This window comes from Girardinichthys multiradiatus, chromosome 12, assembly GCF_021462225.1.
Source record: "Girardinichthys multiradiatus isolate DD_20200921_A chromosome 12, DD_fGirMul_XY1, whole genome shotgun sequence".
NCBI lineage: Eukaryota > Metazoa > Chordata > Actinopteri > Cyprinodontiformes > Goodeidae > Girardinichthys > Girardinichthys multiradiatus.
This window is the reverse complement of record NC_061805.1, coordinates 34,360,259-34,385,750: the sequence shown is the minus strand read 5'-3', so window position 1 is coordinate 34,385,750 and position 25,492 is coordinate 34,360,259. Positions and strand designations below refer to the sequence as shown.

The 25,492-nt window shown below is 43.3% G+C and overlaps 1 protein-coding gene across 2 annotated transcripts; it reads left to right on the top strand.

Annotated features, from left to right (window-relative positions):
* The first annotated feature begins 454 nt into the window (after positions 1–454).
* kif2a (kinesin family member 2a) lies at positions 455–25,170 on the top strand. Of its 2 annotated transcripts, XM_047380968.1 has the most exons (21): positions 455–628; positions 8,299–8,393; positions 9,471–9,593; positions 10,747–10,801; positions 11,505–11,612; positions 13,036–13,136; positions 13,238–13,333; positions 13,429–13,483; positions 14,366–14,528; positions 14,661–14,751; positions 14,834–14,897; positions 15,022–15,113; positions 15,192–15,334; positions 17,683–17,887; positions 18,003–18,113; positions 18,202–18,269; positions 18,487–18,612; positions 19,480–19,627; positions 24,041–24,142; positions 24,224–24,359; positions 24,443–25,170. In XM_047380968.1, the coding sequence occupies exons 1-21, from the start codon at positions 568–570 to the stop codon at positions 24,526–24,528; spliced, it is 2,229 nt and encodes a 742-aa protein (XP_047236924.1). In that variant the 5' UTR covers positions 455–567; the 3' UTR covers positions 24,529–25,170. The 2 variants fall into 2 exon arrangements, with proteins under 2 accessions (XP_047236924.1, XP_047236925.1); XM_047380969.1 differs by lacking the exon at positions 18,487–18,612 and having other exon boundaries at positions 456–628.
* The last annotated feature ends 322 nt before the right edge of the window (positions 25,171–25,492 follow it).

Sequence of the window (25,492 nt, the reverse complement as noted above, 5' to 3'; positions counted from 1 at the left end):
CACTCAGATTGGATAAAGAGCATCAGTGAATATTGATTTTCAAGTTTTGCAACAGATTGGATTTAGGTCTGGACTTTGACTGGGCAATTCTAACACACAAATATGGTTTGATCTAAACTGGCTTTCTTTTAACAACTCATCAATATTGCAACTCTTTCATAAAGACCAGATTTGTGGAGCCCAAGACCAGTTGTCAGTACCCACTTGAGCAGTATATAACTCTGGCTCCTCCAGTGTTTGTGATCAACAATCTCCCATTTCTCTTTTTGTTTGCTACTTTGGGTTGACCTATCTCATAAAATCCAATTAAATACAATGCAGTTTGTGATTGTTTAGTGACAAAAAAGTTAAAATTTCAAACGGTGTACGAATACTTTTGCAAGATGCTGTACGCGAGTTTTATTTTGAAAATACCGGGTCGGAAATACTGCGGAACTCTTGGTAGCTACGTAATTCTCATTCTGTTGCTGCATCCTCCTCCCAAACCAAAAACAGCTAAAGGCGCTGCATTTGCCCGGCTTAAATAAAGTCTATAGTCCTGTGTTTGTTGTTTTTAAGTGATGTAGAATGGCGTCAGGCTTTGGGAAGATAGTCGTCGGTACTTATGTGGAGATTAAGCGGAGTGATGGTAAGTTCTCACCCTGTCCGCTCTTTTTTCTTCTTTTTTGCCGGACTTAGTTGTTTGGGGATCTTTGTTGCTGCGGGTCCGTTGAATATAGCAACCGTTGTTCCCCAGCCTCGGCCGCAGAGCCTAACGTTTGCATTAGCATTAGCAACATCCAGACGGAAACACAGGCTGCCAGGACAGGCTGGGCGGCGAGTTTCAGCTCGGCCTTGGCATTTGAATGAAGGAGGCTTATCTTTGTTAGCAAACGTCTGGATCTATTTAGGACATTTGTGCCGCACCTGTAAAATATTGTAGTTTGATAACATCAAATGTAGACAATAAGTAAAACAATAAATGCATAATATCACTATAAATTAAGTGTATTTTTTTTTTAGAACCATAATATCTTATTTAAGCAAGATATTTAGTTTTTAAGACGAGCTAAGCTAACTAACTAATGTATTAGCTAATGGTTAGCTTTACGGCTAATTGTGCTGTCTCCCGGCTTCATCAGTTACTGTGAAGTCAAACATAAGCTGTTATTTTATTATAGAAGCTTTTCCTATTTTTTGGTGTTGTATTTATTCTGCATTTTCTCTTTAGATTGCAAGTTATCACGTAAGCATGGCAATTCGTTGTTATGGCAGACGTTATTGATGCAAAGTCGAATATGCCTTCCCCTAAACGTTGTCCTGTCATGTCAGGCATTGACACAATAGACAGGCGTATACCCAGGACACACCTGTTTTTAACATGCAGATCAAAAGTTCATTTTAAAAGTTGTATTGAGTGAGATGTCTTTTTGACATCACGCTGAAAAAAAAAACCAAAAAACATGAATGCAATGAAGGGATCACCCTACCAAACTTTGTTCTTAGTAATGAGGTGTTGCTTGGGAAAAAATGGGTGTTCCATTATATTCTGTATTTCCCCATTCATCCAAGTCATATTGTCATGGCTGTTCACAGGAGTTAAGGAGAGTGGGAATTATATTTGTCTGTTTTCTCTGCGAGTAGCGTGGGTCCAGAGCAAGGATTGCCCTCTCTCTGAGGGTTTGTGGCAGGGCTGGTCCAGACTTCAGCCAGATCCAGGCTATTAGCTACCATCCCATCTGTTCCTGTCTCTGCCAGGACTCTCGCTGATCCACCCTTACTTTATTTTCCATTTCATAATGACTCCTACTATATGCAAGACTGCAGTTAGGGTTTATAAGTGTTAGTTTCCATAATTTTTCTTATATGTTTAATGTTAAAAGTATATTATATAATCTTATCAAGTATGTAATTTAGCAGGGATATGCCAATTAGGCATGGATCAGAATCTCCCAATTTTCCCTTGAAACTGGAAAATCTGAATTTGTTCATATTCAGTTAATAGATCGATACTAAGCCATATTCAAACCATAAACACATCAACCAACAGTATGTGCCTACTCTTAAAACTCAGATTGATACCGAGAGCAAAAAACAAGTCTACTATGTAGATATGTAGTTAATATAGAATTCAATAAACAATTCAAATAACCTTTATCAACATACAGTACAGACCAAAAGTTTGGACACACCTTCTCATTCAAAGAGTTTTCTTTATTTTCATGACTATTGTAGCTTCACACTGAAGGCATCAAATCTATTGAATTAACACATGTGGAATTATATACTGAACAAAAAAGTGTGAAACAACTGAAAATATGTCTTATATTCTAGGTTCTTCAAAGTAAATGGACTGAATTTATATAGCGCCTTTCCAGTCATACAGACCACTCAAAGCACTTTACGCTAGAGCCACACCACAATCGCACTCACTAACACTCACACATTTATACACCGATACACAGATCGGTAGGCAACTTGAGGTTAAGTGCCTTGCCCAGGGGCACATTGACATACAGCAGGAGGAAGCTGGAATCGAACCCACAACCTTCCGATTGCAAGACTACTACTCTTCCTACTGAGCCACAGTCGCCTCACAGTAGCCACCTTTTGCTTTGATTACTGCTCCGCACACTCTTGGCATTCTGTTGATGAGCTTCAAGAGGTAGTCACCTGAAATGGTTTTCACTTCACAGGTGTACCCTGTCAGGTTTAATAAGTGGGATTTCAAGCCTTATAAATGGGGTTGGGACCATCAGTTGTGTTGTGCAAGAGGTGGATACAGTACACAGCTGATAGTCCTACTGAATAGACTGTTAGAATTTGTATTATGGCAAGGAAAAAGCAGCTAAGTAAAGAAAAACGAATGGCCATCGTTACTTTAAGAAATTAAGGTCAGTCAGTCCGAACAATTGGGAAAACTTTGAAAGTGTCCCCAAGTGCAGTCGCAAAAACCATCAAGCGCTACAAAGAAACTGGCTCACATGAGGACCGCCCCAGGAAAGGAAGACCAAGAGTCACCTCTGCTGCGGACGATAAGTTCATCCGAGTCACCAGCCTCAGAAATCGCAGGTTAACAGCAGCTCAGATTAGAGAACAGGTCAATGCCACACAGAGTTTTAGCAGCAGACACATCTCTAGAACAACTGTTAAGAGGAGACTGTGTGAATCAGGCCTTCATGGTAAAATAGCTGCTAGGAAACCACTGCTGAGGACAGGCAACAAGCAGAAGAGACTTGTTTGGGCTAAAGAACACAAGGAATGGACATTAGACCAGTGGAAATCTGTGCTTTGGTCTGATGAGTCAAGTTTGAGATCTTTGGTTCCAACCACCGTGTCTTTGTGTGGCGCAGAAGAGGTGAACGGATGGACTCTACATGCCTGGTTCCCACCGTGAAGCATGGAGGAGGAGGTGTGATGGTGTGGGGGTGCTTTGCTGGTGACACTGTTGGGGATTTATTCAAAATTGAAGGCATACTGAACCAGCATGACTACCACAGCATCTTGCAGCAGCATGCTATTCCATCTGGTTTGCGTTTAGTTGGACCATCATTTATTTTTCAACAGGACAATGACCCCAAACACACCTCCAGGCTGTGTAAGGGCTATTTGACCAAGAAGGAGAGAGATGGGGTGCTGCGCCAGATGACCTGGCCTCCACAGTCACCGGACATGAACCCAATCGAGATGGTTTGGGGTGAGCTGGACCGCAGAGTGAAGGTAAAAAGGCCAACAAGTGCTAAGCATCTCTGGGAACTCCTTCAAGACTGTTGGAAAACCATTTCAGGCCAAGAGTGTGCGGAGCAGTAATCAAAGCAAAAGGTGGCTACTTTGAAGAACCTAGAATATAAGACATATTTTCAGTTGTTTCACACTTTATTGTTCAGTATATAATTCCACGTGTTAATTCATAGTTTTGATGCCTTCAGTGTGAAGCTACAATATTCATAGTCATGAAAATAAAGAAAACTCTTTGAATGAGAAGGTGTGTCCAAACTTTTGGTCTGTACTGTATGTAGTAAATTTGTGTGTTGCTTAATTAGATCTATGAAGTCATAAAAGACAGCAGAAATCAACACTAGATGATAACAATGAACAGTAGACTCAACGTTAAGCAGCGAGCTGATCAGCTGGCTTTAGTGAACATGATGGTAACAAGTGACTTACCAAATCCCAACATTTATTTGTGGTTTATTGTAATTCCTCCCTGAGAAACTGCTCAGGTGAAGATGATCAGACTGAGAGTTCGAGGTCCAGAAGGCTCAACCTTACTTGTTCAGGTAATTTTGACTTTGACAATTGTTAAGTAATGATAAAAGTTCTTGTAACTGGCGGTGCTAAAGCAAGCTGTAATGACAGTGATTGTCTTCAGAACTTGAATAGGTAAAGATCTGTTTTTATTAATGTTCGATGCTTTTTTGTTGATTTCTGCACATATTCACTGCTTGTAAATGCCCTATTTTACTAGTTATGTTACCCTCCAGTGCAGTGGCAGTGCAGATCAGTTTTGGCATATACATAAATCCGCTGTAGTATCAAGAACTGACAAAACCACCTTGTGACTTGTGTACAAATGAATCCTGGTCAACTCTGACCTCGTTCTTGTAGAGTTCACCTGAGTAGCTTTTCTCTCTTTCATGTGTTCTCTCTGCTGTTGGCTGGAATGAGAGCTGCAGGTGTCTTCATGGCTGGTGCTAACTGGTAGCCCCCGGCTCATCAGAAGTCTGTCTGCCCGGCACTGATTTCCAGCATTAGTCTCTGGTGATGCAGTGGTCCTGGCAGATATATTGTTTACGTCCCACTTCATAGTGGAACATTGACTAGGCCATGTGATTTATTTATTTGTTGTAAAATACAAACTTTGTTTATTGTTGCCAAACTCCAGAAATCCATTTGGTGTGTGTTAGAGCTCAGATGTTATGCAGTAGCTGTACATATTACAGAGGAGCACTATTAAGCAACAGATTTGATTAAAAACATGTGAATGAAGAGAAAACGACACTGATAATAAATACAAATGGCTTTACTCAGTAACTCTTACCAGTTAACTGTCTTATGTGACATCGAATTAGGCATGTGCATGTAAAAAAAGGGGGTTTGAATGGGTAGATTTGGTTACAGATACAGAATAATTTAATGCAAAATAGCAAAACTAATTAACTGACACTAGTAGACTGTTTGATTAGTCACAAGCAGTGCATCTGAAATATTTGATCATATTTTTCAGGAAAGTCTGGCTTTTAACTTTAAGAGAAACCGGTTGAGAACACAACAGTGTGTCTGGAGGGTGTAGATGTATGTCGTCGGTCAAAGAGCACATGCAGTGCGCTTGAAACCTGTTAGGAGCTCACAGGGTGACGACATGAATAATAAAACAGTACGTTACACAACCAAATCACAAAGGAAGAAAATGATTTAACTGATGATAGACCAAACACTTTATATCTACTTTTCCAAGTTTTCCAAGTAGTTATTGTATATACTTGCTAAATTTTTGTGGGGATGTTGTTTTCCTCGAAAATATTTGTATTAGAACTTAGTTTGTCTTTGTTTTAACAAAAAAATAATCAAAATCCTGCCCCAAAGGAGGGCTCATAAAACACACACACACACACACACAGGCGCGCGTACATACACACACAGTTGGGGCAGTAAATATACTTAAAATAATGAGAAATATGAAGAATAAAACTAACAATGTTGTTTTGTTCCTGCAGCCCAGGGAGAGAGAACTCATTTTCTCATTCTTGTATGTGTTGACCTTTAGTCCCGTAAAGACTTCAGACTTGCCGAAGACTTGTCCCCTAAAATTAACAATCTTTATCTCGCGCAATAAGAAGTGAAAGAAGAGGGTTCATACGTTGCAGACTGCAGCTCTGACAGCTGCTGCGCTGCATGCAGTTTTTACTCTGAAAGAATGATCTGGATTATTAGCCATTGACTTTCATAGTGTATGGGCTATTAATGGCTAATAACAATCTGAATGGGAAACTAGAGCCAGTATCCACGATTTATATTGCTGTTATGGCCCATTAGCGATATTGTATATATTTCCCTACCATTTCTGACACCGTGAAAAAAAATAACCTCAGCGCTGACTTTGCCTCTCTGCTTCAGTTAAACACCCTACAACCCTGTGCTGTGTCACTGTCACATGCCCAAACAAATACCAAATGGCCAACCCCACTAATATTAATCTTTTATTAATATCGGTCCAGTTTTTCTTACGTTAAAAAATGACTTACATCGGCTTATACCGATGTTAATCCAGATATGTTGTGCATACCTCATTATGGGTGCATTAGATGGCATGTATTCAATGAGAAAATGTTTATTTCAGTCATTAGAGATTTGAGAGTTAAAACGTTCGGATTGCAAGATGACTGCTCTCCCCACCTCACTAATAAATAAATGCACTTGTCTATCTAACCCATAAAGTGAAATCATGTATCGATTATGTTATTTTAGATTTTGATATGTGAATTCTACACTAAATATTATGACAGAGCACTCACCATCCATAGTAATAAAATATATTAATATTATATGGACTGATGAATAGGAGTGAATAACCAAAATCCTGGCAGGAAGGTGACTTCGTGAATCTTAATATATATAAATAGTATAAATATAAATAGATCTAGAAACTGAAATGCTAATAAAAGCTTCAGCCAAGTCAAAAGCTGTAGAGTTAAAGTTAGTCTTGAAGCTCTAAGCAGATCTTTTATGGGAAGACAAAGGAGGAGCAGCAACAGCAGGTTAGATCTCAGAACATGATCTAAAAGGATCTAGTTGAATGACCTCAGTGGTCTAGGTCAAACTTAGTGATGTAAAGGATCCTGAAGGGGAGGTAGGGCCCGACAATTAGAAGCCTTCCAAACAACTATAAATTCCTAATCAATCGTGTAACAGACAGGGAGCCGGTGGAGTGAGGCCAACACAAGATTTATATGTTCCTGTAAGCTGCTTTACTGCAGACGTTAAAAGATGACTGATCAATGTCTCTGAACAAAGATTTACAGCAGTCTAAACATGGTGTAATAAAGGCATGAATTACTTTATGAAAATCACCAACAATCTTTTCTGACTGCTGAACTTGAAGCTGTGTCTGTTTTTAGTGTGTATCAACCTTTTCTTTTATGTTAAACTGATAAAAAAAAATACTAACAATACTCAAGATTAAATTTGAAACAGGCATACTGGTCCCTGCCCACATACCTGTACGCAATAGGACTGCTTTCACCATCCAAGGTTTTACGATGGTTTGTGTTTTTTCAGAGAAAGTGTTCCCAGCAGAGACAGAAAGCAACAACATTTCCTTGTTCTTCAGGCTGGAAATGTGACAAAAGGGAGTTTAGGGTAGACACTTGTATCTTCCCCCAGTTTGTTTAAATCTTATGTAAAAGAATAATAAATATGGAATCCTTATTTAGAAAGCAGAAAAAAATGGGAGATTACAAATTGATCCATTTTTGCTGTGTTGCATTAACGAGGGCTTGGGGAAATCGGCCCGAATTACAAGAGTTGCGAGCACTGAAAACATCTTTGCTTGCTAGCTTCTGAGCAATATCTGAAAAATAAATGTGGGAACACTGTGTTTCCTTGGACTGGGAGGGAAGCTTACAGCATGCTGTCGAATCCACAGAGGAGAGGACCAAACCGGCTCTCTACAGCTGTTCTTACGACTTACTGCAACCAGAGGGGCGGAGAGAGGCCTGTGGCCCAGCAGCAGCTGTGCTCCTCTCTGTTATCTGTGACTCTAATTGTTGTTAATCAGACCTCATAGGCTGAAAGGACTGAAATTAGCCCCAGCCTGTTTTCCTGCTCTCACATGACAGTGGCTCCCACATAAAGCACCTTCATCTGGCTTCTATTTGGTTAAAACAAATTGTTGAACTTGTCTTGGGATTATTAAGCTTGTTTCACTTGATTTTCACGAATTAAATGCAGAGAAGCAAAAACTTACAAAATTTAACTAGATTGTAGATTTGTAAAAAGTTTTGACACCAGCGGATATAAATGGAAACGCTGAGTTTATTTTAAGAGATTTTCAGCGTCAGCTTGATCTCAAATTTGAAAACTGGGTATATGTTGTAGCTTATACCAAAAGTGTATTTGTTTATTTATTTAATTTTATAGCAGTAAAACTTTAAAAAAGAATGTGGGTGAAATTTAACTGAACAAATATGACAATGTTGCCATCAGTATATGCATCCACCTTGTTTTGGATCTAAAATAGGAACAGTGTTTATTCATCAGAGATGATCTCCAAATCTGAGTTAAACCTGACCTGCCTTGTGTGTTTTGTTTTTTTTCCAGGGCGTATACATCAGGCAATGGTGACGTCTATGAATGAGGACAATGAGAGTGTCACGGTGGAATGGATAGAAAATGGGGACACAAAAGGGAAAGAGGTAAAAACAGCATTTTTTTTCAGCCGTTTGTTGCGTTTCAGAGCAATCTCCCCAGCAGTAGCATGCGCTGTTGCTTCCCATTGCAGTGAATAATGCATCCTGAGGCTTTTCAGTGCTGCTGTGATTATGCAACTGACCTGCATGTCCTGAGGTCCCACCAGACCTCACCTTCTGTGCTTGCAGCTTGTTTTTTGTTGTTGTTGTTTTTTAAATGAACACCAGATTTGTTTTTAACAGAGAGCTGTTCTCTGCTCGGCAAGTAATGGAGATGTTTATTACAAACTAAAATATTTCCAGCACGTGGGTAGATTGGGTTTTATTGCCCCCAAAGACGATCACGGCGTGTAGTAATAGTACGTTTTTACAGTTGATGTCATTAATTTTATTAGATCGCGTCTTAGGCGATTTCTGTTCCTGCGTCATCGCTACTCTACTTTCTGTGGCCAAACGTCATGAAAGCAGGATGGAAACACACTCCTCATACTCTTGTGTCGCCGACGCTGACGAGCTGAGCACGCAGGTGAACACACGCTCCCGAAAAGCGGACAGAGCGAACAGAAAAACGTGCCGCTAAAACCTGGAAACCAGGCAAGGACACCTCCAGTTTTTAAAAGCGCCGAATTTCGTTTAGATGGCAGCACTTCCTCTCCTGCGAGTAGCAGCAGGGCTAATTCTTCGTCTCCTGGTACATATGGCAAAGGTACAAGTAAACAAAATAGCCCAAGTGTTTCATGCCCTGCCTCTGAGACGCAGCTAAAGTCCAGGTGAAATAATCCTCCAGGCTCTATAAGACTGTAGAAATGATAAATAAATGATAAATACATCAGGCAGAATATAGCAATAGCTTGTTTAATTAGTTTATTTAAAAGCTAACACCTCCCTCCTCCCAAGGCCAAGATCAAAGGGGAAACACTGGACTCTTGGTTCTGTTTTTGGTGTTTATATCTTGAGTTTCATTAAATGATCCGATTTCTTGCCTTGTATTAAAGCACTGTCGCTGTGAACGGCTAAACAATGAATGAGATAATTTCGCATGCATTCACCAAGGTTAATATCTGTGTTTTTTGTGTTCTACAGATAGATTTGGAGAGTATTTTTGGACTTAATCCGGACATAGCACCAGATGAGGAGATTGCCCCCAGCCCGGAGACTCCGCCCACTCCCACGCCCACGTCTGTGAAAGTCAACAAAATTGCAAAGGTGAATATCGTAATGCCAGCTCTGAAAAAAACAACTCAATAACTTGAAACATTTAGTCTGGTTTTGAGTTTTAGGCTACATTTACTGTGTGAGGTGAGCTGTAAATTAGGCCTGGTACTGCCTGAAAGGTGCCAAACTTTTACACATTGTGGGAATTCTCAAGGTGAGCAGTGATATAACATTTTTTTTATTTTGCTTTAGATTGCAAAAAATGTTTTAGATGCTGAAGAAAAGTTTGTTTAAATAACCAAATCAGCCAACTAGCAGGGCTTTGCTGCTCCGAACACACTGGAGCAAATTCAGAAGTATGGTTTCACTGGAGAAACTGACTAAATATTATAGCTCCACGTTTTCATACTTTAGTAATCAAACTGATTTGTTTTATGATTAGTTCATTATGTTAAGAATTCATTTTGCTGCAGACAACTGCCCGCAGCGACCCGTTCTGAGTGATGTACGTTTTAAAAGAATTATGTTGGATTTCTATTGTGAATTAACTTTGTGGATAAATGTGAACATAGCAAGGGCATGGGGCCATGAAAGTTAAACCAAACACAGATTCCTGGCAACTCAACCCCACCAGGCCAGCAGCTGATGATATGATTGGTCACTGTCTAATCGGTTTGAGGTCCAAGGATTAGGCCAAAATTTTACTTGTACCTCAAGAGACAGATGCAGAGGGGAGTTTTATGCACTGATTTTCGTCTACATAAGCCTTGATTTCTCAGGTAATTTGTTTTACAGCGTTAAAAAACTAGAATGTTTTCCCATAAAATAATCCCTTTAAGATATCACTGTTGACCGACAACACTTGATTGTGGTATTTGTGGAGCTTGTTTTGGACCACAGCGAAATCACAGTTTCATTTTAAAAATGCCAAAATGAATCAGATTGATGGTTTTTCAAATCAAAAATAAGACTGAAGACACATTCAGGGCTGAACTAGATCCATGTTGTTGTCCAGTTTGTTTAGGCCTTTAACGTTTACGTGATTGCAGTGCCGTCACTCATTTGTGCCAAGAGAAAAAGTTGCTGTATTCTAACCTAATTTGACTCTTAGAAGTTAGAGATCAAAAACACAAAAGGAGAGGTTGGTTTCTCAGTATCTAATTTTGCTCATCATGTTTTTCCTCCTTCTTTTTGTTTTCTACAGAACCGACGGACGATAGCTCCTACTAAAAATGATACTCCCTCCAAGGACAACAGAGGTTTGCTTTAAACAGTGTTGAACTGCATTTAGCTATCGTCGCAGTATACACACGTTTAAACCGGCGGCAGATTTTGTTTGAATTGCAACCCCTTCTTCTGCTCACTGACAAATATACCAAGGAGGTCCTCATACCCAAAAAATACCTTTTCAGGTTTCACAAATGGAATAAAGGTTTAATGCATCTCAAATTGTGTGTTAAAGAATTGGTGGGTAGTGTACAATAATTTGATTTAGTTTAGACTGGTCTGAGCATTTTAGATTCCATGCTTGAGAAAATCAATTATCTGGGCGAGGCCCTTCTTCTGCAACCCAACAAGCTACAGTAAGTAGGTGAAATCTGGGAAAAATACAAAAAAGAAAATGCTTTTACTTATTTTTAACAATAGAAAAAAAGGTCTTTATAAGCCATATAATGTGTTTTTAGAGTCTCCATCAAGTGCAAAACGCTCTGTGTCAGATTTGACCAGTCTAAGCTGTTTAGGTTTTCATCTAGAATTTAACCAATCCTCTCATAACTCTTTAAAGAAAATGATGAGGTAGCTCTTAAATGAACCGTCCAATCAGAAGCTGCCAATTAGATCGACAACCTTAAGAATCCGCAGCGTACCGTCATGTTGTCTCTCCATCATTGAACATGCAGATGCTCAACAGAAAACCTAATTGGAGTGCTATCTTTTTTTTTTGTGATTTGCTGCTCTTAGCGATTCCAACTCGAGTCAGACCTCCACAGCCTCCGCAGCCAGAACCTGCTCCACCTCCTCCAGTCCAGCAGCCTACTCAGCTTCAGACACAGCAGCAACAACAGAACGGTAAATGGACCAAGACCATTTGTTTTTTCATCCAGCAGAGCTATGATCTCACCATGACAGCCGGAAATAAGGTTTTTCAGTTCGTTTCTATCCTTTTCAACAAAAGTATGAACCCTTATGCAATTTTCCAACTGAAATGTGTTGCATCCATAAATATTTTTAATCTTATCTAATCAGTTGTGAAAATCTTAAAACACTTTCTGATTCATTATTGGCCAAAACTTATGAAAATGGCTTAATGTTTCTATGTTTTGTTGATCACATTTATCACAGAGTCCTCTCTTCAACTGATATCCAGAAAGGAGTTTGGACAGCTTTGTATGTATCGCCTGCTTGTTACCCCTGACCTCAGTGCTTTATGGTGGTTCTATTAGATGTCCCACTAGAATGTGAGAGCCATAGACTTGCTGTACTGTTCGGAGCTGTGGTGTGGAGATGAATCAGCGCAGCCCAGTCCAAGCACCAGTTAAGCTTTCTGGGTATTAGGGAGCAAAACGAGGACATCAGGGCCGCTGTTTGGCTGCGCTGCCTGATTTCTGCTGAGTCACACACACACGTTCACACATAGAGAAGCTGCTTGTACCGCATTGTGTGTTACTCACAGTTACCTCACTTGAAGTGCTCACTGTTGTCTGATAGATTAAGAGGAAGACAGGACCCCCCTGTTTACCCATCAGTCTTTCCTCTTACTCTATTGGACAAATTAATTTGGAGTGGGATGATGCTGCATTCCTTTTTTGTCCTGGTACCGACCCAGCTCATCATCTTCTCCCAGATTAGAGGCGATTATTAATCCTCCTGCTCCTGATAGTCTAGGTTTTGAGGGACTGGAATCAGCAGGAGGCCAGCGCTGTATTACAGGGTCTGATCAGGCTTTGCAATGGGGCCAGCCGGATAATCACAAACAGTTGTTTTTTTTTTTTTTTTGATAAATCTGAAGTGATTTTTAAACACATTTCTCTAACTTGTATTCTGTTGTGGTTATTAATCATGTCGGTTTGATCTGAACCAACACTAATCAGTGGGCGTGCTGTGCTGGGAGCTTTGGGATAACACTGGGGTTGGTGACTGGTTTATTGAGACAGTCTTGTTTAACTGAAGTAATTCTAAAGAAGTGGAAGAATAAAAAAAGAGACGTTCATGCATTTCCTAGTTCTGTTGTGTCTGACAGAGCAGATTAAAGGAAGATGCAATACCAGAAGGCTTTGGACACTCTAAAGGCCCTTTGTCGGCTATGAAGACAAAGCAGCTACTGTTTAATGGTGCCAGCCACTGGATTGTTGCTGTTCAGCTTTCTGGGGTTTCCCCTTTGTTTTTGGAACATCAACAGTATTAGAGAAAGTAAAATAAAGAAGTAAAACAAACAAGCTATTGGTATATCTGTTTAAAACTGGAGGTATTACTGTTTTTTTTTTAATGGCAGCGAGAAGGAAGTCAAACTGTGTGAAGGAAGTGGAGAAACTGCAGGAGAAAAGAGAAAGGCGCCGACTTCAGCAGCAGGAGCTCAGAGAGAAAAGAGCTCAGGTATAGCAGTGTTGAATCAGCGTTTCCTGATCTTGATAAAATGGTCATTTTATGTATAAGGTTTTTATTTTTCTATGTCTCATCTTCCCGTTCTTCTCCAGGAGGTGGATACCACCATCCCAAACTATGAAATCTTGTACATGATCCGAGATTTCCGGGCCAGCCTAGATTACCGGCCCCTGACCACTGCTGACATGGTGAGCAGCAGCTGGAGCTTCTTCCTTTTGGTTTAAAACTCACAGGCTGTCCAATACCTAATATAAATACCTAATATTTGTGTTGCTCTCTCCAGATCGAAGAGCACAGAATATGTGTTTGTGTGAGGAAACGTCCTCTCAACAAGAAAGGTAAAGACGCCTTTTAGTTCCAAGCAACCAGCCGTTACTCTAAGCTGTGCCTTACAGAGGTTTGTTAGAGAACATCAGTGAACATTTAGCACCATGAAGAACAACAAGCACAGCAGACAAGTCAGGGAGAAGGTTGTGGAGAAGCTTTAAGGAGCATTAGGTCATAAAATAACATCAATCCACCATCTAAAAAGAGAAAGAACATGGCACAGCATCAAACCTATTTAGAAATGGCCGTACACCTAAACAAGGGGAACATTCATCAAAGACACAGCCAAGAGACCCATTGTAACTCTGGTAGAGCTTTAGAGATCCTCCGCTCAGGTAGGAGAACATTTTTGACAGAACAACTATTAGTTGTGCTCTCCAAATCTGGCCCCTGTGTGAGAGGAAGAAGGTGCTGTTGTCAGATGAAACCAAAAGTTAACATTTTGGCCCATAAGCGAAATGTTTTGTATGGCAGAAAGCGGCAGAAAGCGGTTGACATCACTTTGAATACACCATCTCCACTGCGACACGTGGTGGTGGTGGCACCACTGTGCTGTAAGGGAAGAAAAGGAAAGCAGATCAGAGTCAGACCTGCTAGAGGCTGCAAAAGACTTTAGACTGGGTGGAGGTTCGCCTTCCAGCAGGACATAAAGGCAGAGCTACTGTGGAATGCTTTAGATCAATGCATAGTCATGTGTCAGAATGGCCCAGTCAAAGTCCAGATCTTGATCCAAATCAGATGTATTAATTCAGACAGGATAAATACAAATACCTTTTTCGAATAGTTTTATTTTTATTGAAGTTTTTTGTAAAACCCTTTGTAAATCAAATCCCAACCAGTGGATATGAATACTTCTGCAAGGCTAACTGAGTCTGTCCTCCACTGGGTTCCAGAGCTGACAATGAAGGATTTAGATGTGATCACCATTCCCAGTAAAGACGTGGTGATGGTACATGAACCTAAACAGAAAGTGGACCTCACCCGCTACCTGGAGAACCAGACGTTCCGCTTTGACTACGCCTTTGATGACAGCACGAGCAATGAGATGGTTTACAGGTTTGTAAAGGCAGCTCAGTCAAAAGAAAACATGAAACAGTGTCCAATCCAGCTCAGCTCTGTATGTACTGAATAAAACCAGCTTGTCTTTGCTGATGAGCTTACGGTTACATGTTGTCTCTCACACTGAAGGTTTACTGCCAGACCTTTAGTGGAGACCATTTTTGAAAGGGGCATGGCCACCTGCTTTGCTTATGGTCAGACTGGCAGCGGTAAAACACATGTGAGTTAAAAACAGCCCCGATGTGATATTTATGAGAGATTTTCTCTGATGTACACCTGTTGAAATGTTGACTGTATTTTAGACTATGGGAGGAGACTTCTCTGGGAAGAACCAAGACTGCTCTAAAGGAATCTATGCATTAGCTGGTAAACACCAGGCTTCTCTTCTGCACTCACTTAAATTTATTAGTTGATTAAATTTAACAAACTTGGGGATTGTTTCGATGAAGGAAGGTTTTAAATTGTAGATGTTGCATTTCCCTTTTTGCAGCCAGGGATGTGTTCCTCATGATGAAGAAACCCATCTACAAGAAGTTGGATCTCCAAGTGTACGCGACCTTTTTTGAAATCTACAGTGGAAAAGTAAGAGAGGTGTTTGTTGGACCGTTCTCCTGAATCCGGTGCGTCGCAGAGCTGACCTTGTGGCGTTTGTGTTTCCAGGTGTTTGACCTGCTGAATCGTAAAGCTAAGCTGAGGGTTCTGGAGGATGGAAAGCAACAAGTGCAGGTGGTGGGCCTTCAGGAGAAGGAAGTCAAGTGCACAGAAGATGTCCTGAAACTTATTGAAGTGGGAAACAGCTGCAGGTATAATTGAGCTGGGTTGTTAGATGTTACTGCAGGTCATCCTTCTTTCGCACCACATTTGGAGCAAATAAATACCCCTTTAACTGTTTCACATTTAGTCACTTTAAAACCCCAAACTTTAACACTAGAACTCCCAGAATTCTAACTCTACTAGAACTCCCAAGCCCGTCAATTTGACGGCGAGCATTCTGGATGACGGTGATGACGTCATCGCATTACATTGGTCAGAATGATAAAGGTTTTCTTGCATGCTATAAAATTATGGTTTTGACAAGAATTAATAATAGTATTTGATCAAAACCTATTATGTTTTATTATTATTTATAAATAGTACTGAAAAATAATACAGAATAGTGGGTACATTTAAAAAAAAATCTTTACTAATCTGACCAAAAGCTGGACAGCTCCATGTTACGCCCCCCTTTCACTCCGCGGACATAAACTAGTGTTAAAAATGCCTTCAGCTCATCCACATTCATGTCTGAGGAGGAATCATCTCCTAAAACTCTGCGGCTCTCAGCCACCCTGCAGCCCTGAACGTGGATGAGCATTTCGGCGTCCTCCACACAGAGGAACACGGTCTGGGCATCTTGGATCTGGCGTTCTGTCAACACGTTCTGGTTCTGACGCCTCCTTCTACTTTCTTCCTCCACTACCACTGTCCACACAGCGCCATCCTTTCCTAGCTCCTCCTCCTTCCCAGGTGTGCGCTCGTCATGCGATGAAAACGCTGTAAAGCGCAGAGTAGATTGTTGTTACTGGGCTACTATATCTATGACCTAACTTATTTCTTTTTCCATTTTTAGTACCTTGTTTTTTAGTTTCTCTCCTGCCAGTGAGCTGGATTGCTGGGTTTATAGCTGGGCACCGGCTCGTCTCCCTATCTCTGAACCTGCTCTGATTGTGGCACTGTTGCTATAGTTTATATATTATTAGTTTACTAATCTATAAACTATAGCCTAAAATGATAAAATCATTACAAAGGCTAGTCTTTTACTACCTTGAAATAATGCGCCACAACCTCCTGCTAACGGGACGACTCGTGTTTTTTAGCCGGGGGAGGCTCACTCTCTGACCCGCTGTCACTGGAATTGAATACTGACCAAGAGTCGTCAGAATCCCTCTCGATCCCAGAATCACAATCATGTAATTTTTGAAGCATTTCCAATGCCTCTTGAGTAGAAAATATCCTTCTGGATGCTAACAATCTCCCTCTCAGACTCCGTTCTAGAGTGGCGGTTGCTAGACAACGCTTGCGCGTATACTCAGCCGCAGGAAAAAAATATCAATGTAAATAATAGGCCCGTCAAAATAGCGGCTGTGGTAGTTAGAGGTAGAAATACTTAGATCTTTTATTTACTTTATTTTTTTAAATAGAGACATAGGGACTCACAAGACACAGGTTTAGAAAAAGTCAGGATGGCAGGAAGATGAGAGTTTTAATAAACCAGAGTTATGGCATGTCAAACTTTCAAAACCATCAAATTGACAGCCCTGGGAGTTCTAGTGTTAATGCATTTTATGGGATTTTATGTTATAGACCAACACAGGATAGTCCCTGGTTCTGATGCTGGGGAACCAGCAGCAGAACCAGGGACTTGGAAAAGCTCAACAAGCTGATAAAAAAGGCTGGCTCTGTTCTGGGGACTCCTCTGGAACCTCTGGAGATCATTGTGGAAAGAAGGATTCTTCATAAAATGAAGAACATTATGGAGAACCCTGAGCATCCTCTTCATGAGACTGTCCTACAACAACAGAGTGTCTTCAGTCAGAGGCTTCTTCAGATCTGCTGTAAGACGGAGCGCTACAGGAGATCCTTCCTGCCCACAGCCATCAGCATCTACAACGGATATTTGAAGAAACCTGTATAATAAGAGCTATAACAACATTTAATTTCCTTTTGGGATTAATAAAGTATTTTTGAATTTGAATGAATCGAATTTGATTTGAACTGTTTTGCAGAGAAGAATGGGCAGAAATTTCAGTCTAAAGCTACGCAGAGCTGGTAAAGATGCTCCCCCACAGGCCTTGCAGCTGTAACTGAGGCAGGGGCTGAATGATTAAATGCAAGTCATGGTTTTAGCATTTGTATTTGTTGACATTTTAAAACCAATGTATAATTTAATGTCTACCTTCCAGTTATGAACTACTTTGTATTGATTCATCAAGTAAAATCCCAATAAAATACCCTAAGGTTTCTGATGCATGACAAAATGTGAAACTTGAAGGGGATTAATATTTTTAAGGCACTGCACAAAAAACATCTTCTTGGTCCTTTCTTGGTTTATTTTCTAGCAGCTCATAGTGTGTTTATCCCAAAATACATTTTTCTTCCTGGTTCTTCCTAGAACGTCTGGGCAGACATCAGCCAATGCTCACTCATCGCGTAGCCACGCTGTATTCCAGATCATCCTCCGAAGGAAGGGGAAGATGCACGGAAAGTTCTCTCTCATCGACCTCGCAGGGAACGAAAGAGGCGCCGACACATCGAGTGCCGACCGGCAGACCCGTCTGGAAGGAGCCGAGATAAACAAAAGCCTGCTGGCTCTGAAGGTCTGTGGCCCCCGTGATGATGATCACGGTTCTGGTCGTATTATTGTGTTATTTGTTGAAACAGTATTGATTTTCTTTCACCACATTTCTTCTGGTTCTTTGTGTTTTGTTTTAGGAATGTATCCGAGCGCTCGGCCTTAACAAACCCCACACTCCTTTTAGAGCCAGCAAGCTCACACAGGTCCTGAGAGACTCCTTCATTGGGGAGAACTCGCGCACATGCATGGTCAGCTTTTTATCTACATCTAAAATCTGTACCCATGTTGACGTTTCTGCATAATCCCTACTAATCTAAATGTGTCATTTTACCCCAGATTGCAACAATCTCTCCTGGAATGACATCCTGCGAAAACACACTCAACACACTGCGCTATGCTAACAGGTGAGGGGACTTTAACCTACTGCACTGATTAGTGTTTCTAACCTCTATTGAAGCTATTGTCTGGAGAGCCTTTGGTTTACATGTATTATGTTTTCTGTACCGTTCGGTGCTACTGTCAGTTTGATCTGCTTACTTGTCTCCGACTCTCTTTGTACACCTTCTTATCCCTCCTCTTTCCCGCCTCTCTCGCTCTGCTCCTTTATGCTGCGCCACTCAGAGTGAAGGAGTTTGGGATTAGTCCGTCAGACATCCCCTTCTCCCAAGGCGGACAGGGGATTCGCCCCGAGCACTCGCCCACCAATACCTTTGAGTTCGATGACTTTGCTGCGAGCTCTCCTGGCAGGTCAAATACCGCATGCTCTTCCTCCCAGGAAAATCACACCTCCTTCACCACGCTTCATCACCGTATCGCTTTCTTTTTCACCCCCCCATTGCTTTTCTTTTGTACTTTTATGGTTTTACACTTTTACCTTCATCATTACTTTCCTTTCAGTGACTCCTGAGCAGCACCACATCCATTCGCCCTTTTTGTTTTTTGTTCAGTGTTGTCAGTTGTTGTGACATCTGCTTGCATTGGTGAAAGCTGTGAGGTCAGAGGCAGTACATCAATTCAATTCAAAAATAGTTTATTAATCCCAAAGGGAAATTAAATGTTGTTATAGCTCATATTATGAAGGTTTCCTCAAAGAGTCGTTGTAGATGCTGATGGCTGTGGGCAGGAAGGATCTCCTGTAGCGCTCCGTCTTACAGCAGATCTGAAGAAGCCTCTGACTGAAGACACTCTGTTGCTGTAGGACAGTCTGATGAAGAGACATGAGGAAAAGTTAGATTTTTAGCTGTTGGTAAAGCCAGGATGAGCTTTTGTTTGAGCCAGCTCTCAGCAGGTAATCCCTCTCGCAGTCCTAATTAATTAGCTTTCCACTTATAGGCCAGGGACATGGCAGTAATCCCTCATTACCGTCATGATGCCTCTTCTCGCACTAATTCTGTCCATAAAGGCTTTTATTAGCTTCATAATTCATGTTATGAAGACTGACACAGTTTTTATTTATTGTTGCATGGCTTTACTGCTGTCATTATTCTACAATAATATGCAAATAAACACTTTTGACCCCATGGTTACCTCCATATACTACATGAAACAGAAGCTGTCCTTAGAGTACAGCTGAACTTTACTGAGCCTGATGTTGTCTCTTTTTTTGCTGCGCAGGGTGAAGGAGCTCACAGTGGACCCCAACCAAGTGATGGAGGGAGGAAGAGCCAACATTCACACCGTCAACCAGCTGGATATTTTGGACGAGGAGTGGCTGAGCATCTCTCCTCAGAGAGACGACCTCAAACTGCTCTGTGAGCAGAATGTAAGTCCCGTAGAGATGTGATTACCATAAGAGGAGAGCAGCAGAAAAAAATGTGAATTCATTATTAAAGTTGCTACGTGTTCAGTTTCCAGAGCACGTTGGAAGTTGCACAAAAATTTCTGATAACACATCAATCCTTTTTATTTCTTAAAATGTGTGTCACACCAACAGAGCATGAGCTCCTACAGCATTTACAGCATCCAGACTCTGTCAAATTTGTCCCATGCCGTCATGTGCCAACCACAAACTTCAGTGTAATTTTGGTATATTTTCTGGATTAACCAACACAAAGTCATACATATTTTTAAAGGGGAATAAAATCTGTCTTACTCGTCGTCGTCTTCCGCTTATCCGGGACCGGGTCGCGGGGGCAGCAGACTCAGCAGAGACGCCCAGACGTCGCTCTCCCCAGACACCTCCTCCAGCTCCTCCGGGGGGAGCCCAAGGCGGTCCCAGGCCAGCTGAGAGGCATAGTCCCTCCAGCGTGTCCTGGGCCGTCCCCTGGGCCTCCTCCCGGTGGGACGTGCCTAGAACACCTCCCGAGGGAGGCGTCCAGGAGGCATCCGGTATAGATGCCCGAGCCACCTCAACTGGCTCCTCTCGATGTGGAGGAGCAGCGGCTCTACTCCGAGCTCTTCACCCTATCTCTAAGGGAGTGCCCGGCCACCCTACGGAGGAAGCTCATTTCAGCCGCTTGTATCCGGGATCTCATTCTTTCGGTCATGACCCAAAGTTCATGGCCATAGGTGAGGGTAGGAACGTAGACCGACCGGTAAATCGAGAGCTTCGCTTTTCGGCTCAGCTCTCTCTTCACCACAACGAACCGGCACAGCGCCCCCATTACTGTGGCAGCCACACCGATCCGTCTGTCGATCTCCCGCTCCATTTTTTCCTCACTCGTGAACAAGACCCCGAGATACTTAAACTCCTCCACTTGAGGCAGGAACTCCCCTCCAACCTGAAGAGGACAAGCCACCCTTTTCCGGTCGAGAACCATGGCCTTGGACTTGGAGGAGCTGATCTTCATCCCAGCCGCTTCACACTCGGCTGCGAACCGCCCCAGCGCATGCTGTAGGTCTTGGCTAGAGGGGGCCAGCAGGAACACGTCATCTGCAAAAAGAAGAGACGAAATCCACTGGTCCCCAAACCAGACCCCCTCCGGCCCTTGGCTGTGTCTAGAAATCCTGTCCATAAAAGTTATGAACAGGACCAGTGACAAAGGGCAGCCCTGCCGGAGTCCAACATGCACCAGGAACAGGTCCGACTTAGTGCCGGCAATGCGGACCAAACTCCTGCTCCACTTGTACAGAGACCGGATGGCCCCTAATAAAGGGCCCCCGATTCCATACTCCTGGAGCACCCCCCACAGGGCATCACAAGGGACACAGTCGAATGCTTTCTTCAGGTCCACAAAACACATGTGAACCGGTTGGGCAAACTCCTATGAACCCTCGAGTACCCTGTAGAAGGTATAGAGCTGGTCTAGTGTTCCACGGCCGGGACGAAAACCACACTGTTCTTCCTGAAGCCGAGGTTCGACTATCGGTCGGACTCTCCTCTCCAATACCCTGGCGTAGGCCTTACCAGGGAGGCTGAGGAGTGTGATCCCCCTGTAGTTGGAACACACCCTCCGGTCACCCTTCTTATGAAGGGGGACCACCACCCCAGTCTGCCAGTCCAGAGGCACTGACCTCGGTGACTTCAGCCTGGGTGATGAAAGAGTCCAACCCTGAGTCCCCAGCCTCTGTTTCCACCAGGGAATGCGTGATGGCAGGGTTGAGGAGATCCTCGAAGTACTCCTTCCACCGCCCGATAATGTCCTCAGTCGAGGTCAGCAGCCTCCCACCCCCACTGTAAATGGTGTTGGCGAAGCACTGCTTCCCCCTCCTGAGGCGCCGGACGGTTTGCCAGAATTGCTTCGAGGCCAACCGGTAGTCCTTCTCCATGGCCTCACCGAACTCCTCCCAGGCCCGGGTTTTTGCCTCTGCCACAGCCCGGGCCGCAGCACGCTTGGCCTCACGGTACCCGTCAGCCGCCTCAGGAGTCCCACAAGCCAACCACAGCCGATAGGACTCCTTCTTCAGCTTGACAGTGTCCCTTACTGCTGGTGTCCACCACCGGGTTCTGGGATTGCCGCCGCGACAGGCACCGGAGACCTTACGGCCGCAGCTATGGGCAGCAGCATCATCAATAGATGCGGAGAACATGGTCCACTCGGACTCTGTCTCCAACATCCCCCAGAATCTGGTCGAAGCTCTCCCGGAGGTGAGAGTTGAATACATCCCTGGCCGAGGGCTCCGCCAGGCGTTCCCAGCAGACCCTCACTATGCGCTTGGGCCTGCCAAGTCTGTCCGGCTTTGTCCTCTTCCAGCGGATCCAACTCACCACCAGGTGGTGATCAGTGGACAGCTCAGCCCCTCTCTTCACCCGAGTGTCCATAACATGCGGTCGAAGGTCTGATGATACGACAACAAAGTCGATCATCGACCTCCTGCCTAGGGTGTCCTGGTGCCAAGTGAACCGGTTGGGCAAACTCCGGTGCACTGATGGACACCCTTATGTTTGAACATGGTGTTCGTTATGGACAATCCGTGACTAGCACAGAAGTCCAGAAACAAAAGACCACTCGGATTCAGATCGGGGAGGCCATTCCTCCCGATCACGCCTCTCCAGGTGTCACTGTCGTTTCCCACGTGGGTGTGGAAGTCCCCCAGCAGAATAACGGAGTCCCCGGGAGGGGCACTATCCAGCACCCCCGACAGGGACGCCAAGAAGGCCGGGTACTCCGCACTACCGCTCGGCCCGTAGGCCGAGACGGCAGTCCGAGACCTATCCCCAACCCGAAGGCGCAGGGATACGACCCTCTCATCCACTGGGGTAAACCCCAACACGTGAAGGCTGAGCTGGGGGGCAACAAGCAAACCCACACCAGCCTGTCGCTTCTCCCCGTCGGCCACTCCAGAGTAGAAGAGAGTCCAATCCCTGTCAAGGAGATAGGTTCCAGAGCCCACGCTGTGCGTGGAGGCGAGCCCGACTATTTCTAGTCGATATCTCTCGACTTCCCACACAGGTTAGGCTCCTTCCTCCCCAGTGAGGTGACATTCTACGTCCCTAGAGCCAGCCTAAGCATCCGGGGATCGGGCCGCTAAGGTCTCCACCTTCGTCCGCCACCCAATCCTCTTTGCACCGGTCCCTCACGGTTCACCCTGCAGATGGTGGGCCCACAGGGGGATGGCCTCGCGTCTCTCATTCGGGCTTGGCCCGGCCGGGTCCCGCAAGGAGCAACCCGGCCACCAGGCGCTCTCCGGCGAGTCCGGACCCCAGGCCTGGCTCCAGGGTGGGACCCCGGCTCCGCCGTACCGGGCGACGTCACATGCCTCGATATTTTCGTCCTCATGAGGGGTTCTTGAACCGCTCTTTGTCTGACCAGTCACCTAGAACCTGTTTGCCATGGGAGACCCTACCAGGGGCATTTAGGCCCCAGACAACATAGCCTCTAGGATCATTTGAGCACTCAAACCCCTCCACCACGTTAAGGTGGCAGTTCAAGGTTTTTGTTTTAAATCAGAGATAAAGTTCTGGAGTTCTGGACATTTCACAGAGCATTGTTTATAGCATCATCTGAAAATGGAACATGACAACGGCCAACTTAAAAAGAGATGGCTGTCCACCTTAACGGACAGACCAGGTAGTTAGAAGATTTAAGGTTAGGCTGTGAAACAAACTCTTTAAATGGAGTTTAATCTATCATCTGAAAGTGAAAGGCTGGCCTTCATCTTCAACGGACTGGGTGGGCAAGAGGAGAATTTAGAAAAATGGGTCCATGGTAGCTCTGGAGGAGCAGCAGAGATCCACATCTCAGGTGGGAGAATCTGTCAGGTGCACAGCTATTAGTCATGCACATGGAAAAAGTCCAAAATGTAATTTTTGCCCAACATGCAAAACCAAACACGCTGCATTTCACCCTGAACGTGTCGTCCCCACAGGGACACATGGTGGTGGCAGCATCATTCTACGGTACAGTGGATCGGTTTAGCTCAAAACATTCTCATGTGTCTCACTAAAATCTGTGTCAAAAAAAATGACAGTTCACAAGTGCTCTCCATCCAGACTGACTGAGCTATTTGGTAGCAAAGTATGAGCAACAATCTTCACTAGATGCTGGTTGAGATGTACCCTAAAAGACCTGCAACTGTAACTACAGTGAAATGTGGCCATTTTCCCTCCCACTTCATAGTAATGCACTCCTTTGTGTTGGTCTATCACATTAAATTCTTTGTAGCTGTAACGTAACTTTTGCCATTCGTGATGACTGTAAGAGTAACATATTTCCACTGACTTGATGTTATTTATAGGTAAATGTTAAAAAATGCTTTCATTTGTCCCTCTTGTTGATCCTGGAATCGTTTGCAGGAGGAGGAGGTTTCTCCTCAGCTCTTCACTTTCCATGAGGCGGTTTCTCAGTTAGTGGAGATGGAGGAGCAGGTTCTGGAGGACCACAGAGCTGTCTTTCAGGTGAAAACAAAGGCAGTCTGATTCTGCTGATCACCTTTTACTTCCTCGTTAAGACTCTGCTGTGTCTCCGTCTCTGAGCAGGAATCCATCCGGTGGCTGGAGGATGAAAAGGTGCTGCTTGAAATGACCGAGGAGGTGGACTATGACGTGGAGTCTTACGCCACACAGCTAGAGCAGATCCTTGACCAGAAAATAGATATCCTCATCGAGCTCAGAGGTATGACTGGAGATCACATCTGTCTTTTAGCTAATGAGTGTCTTGAACAGTGACTGACGGCGTCTTTTCCCCCCTGAAAACAGATAAAGTGAAGTCATTCCGCTCTGCACTCCAGGACGAGGAGCAAGCCAGTAGGCAGATCAACCCCAAGAGACCGCGTGCTCTTTAGAGACGGAGCAGATTTGAGGGCGAATTCAGAAGCAGAACCACTAGATGTTTGGCACAACTCTGGCTGTCTCCAGCAGCTGTGAAAACAATAAAAGGACTGTTTTAGAGCAACAGACTCAACAAATTGTATTTGTCCCCATCTCTCCTAACAGAACTGACTCTACTCACTCTGATGGTAGATATTTTAGGAGGGATGAATTGTTTTTCCTTCTATTTTAGGTGTTTTTTTTCCTTCTGTGTACCTAAATTATTTTTGTTCTTTTGTACTTCTTTATACTTTTATTTTAATTCTATTGACTGGATGAGATTCTAATTGAACTCTTTTCAAAGTTTAACACAGAAACAATGTTTTTGGTTTCTGCTCGTTCTGGCTGACATGTCTGCATGTGCACTCTACCATAACTTATCTGTACCTCTGCTTGGGACTCCTCCGTTCACATCGTGACGTCGTATTTCATTGTAAAGAAGCTCTTTGTGTTTAGAGGCTGGGGAGAAATCTCGAAGCTCGTTGTCGTTTCTTTTCCCTCAGACGTTTTTAACTGTAGCTTGTCCAAATAAGTGGCAACGACTGACACCAACGTTTTCCACCAACTGTTTACAAAAAAGGAACTAAGAACCGTTAATAAATGTATAGTGAAGACCACTGTCCTACCACTGGTTCGTGTTTCTCAAAGTTTGCACTGGGCGTAACCCTTGAGGAAGTTAAAAAACAATTTCTGGGACATGTTCTCCAAATAAACTGAGCAACGTCCATCTTGTTAAAACGGACTTTGAACGGTGGTCTGTACTGCACATCCACGATGGTCTTGGTACATTTTTATTATATTTTTGCCAAAGCTGCATGAGAAAATGAAACACGTTTTATGGCAAATTATAATAAAACATTTTTTGCATCTAAAGTCATTCAGGTACCTGATTTCCCACTCTTTAAATGGAGTAAAATATTTTTAGTCCATATAGGCAAA

Coding starts and splice junctions, on each gene's coding strand:
- kif2a (XM_047380968.1), top strand. CDS start 568: ATGGCGTCAGGCTTTGGGAAGATAGTCGTCGGTACTTATGTGGAGATT. Junction 14,529..14,660: donor AGCAATGAGATGGTTTACAG/GTTTGTAAAGGC, acceptor CTCACACTGAAG/GTTTACTGCCAGACCTTTAG. Junction 14,752..14,833: donor CTGGCAGCGGTAAAACACAT/GTGAGTTAAAAA, acceptor ACTGTATTTTAG/ACTATGGGAGGAGACTTCTC.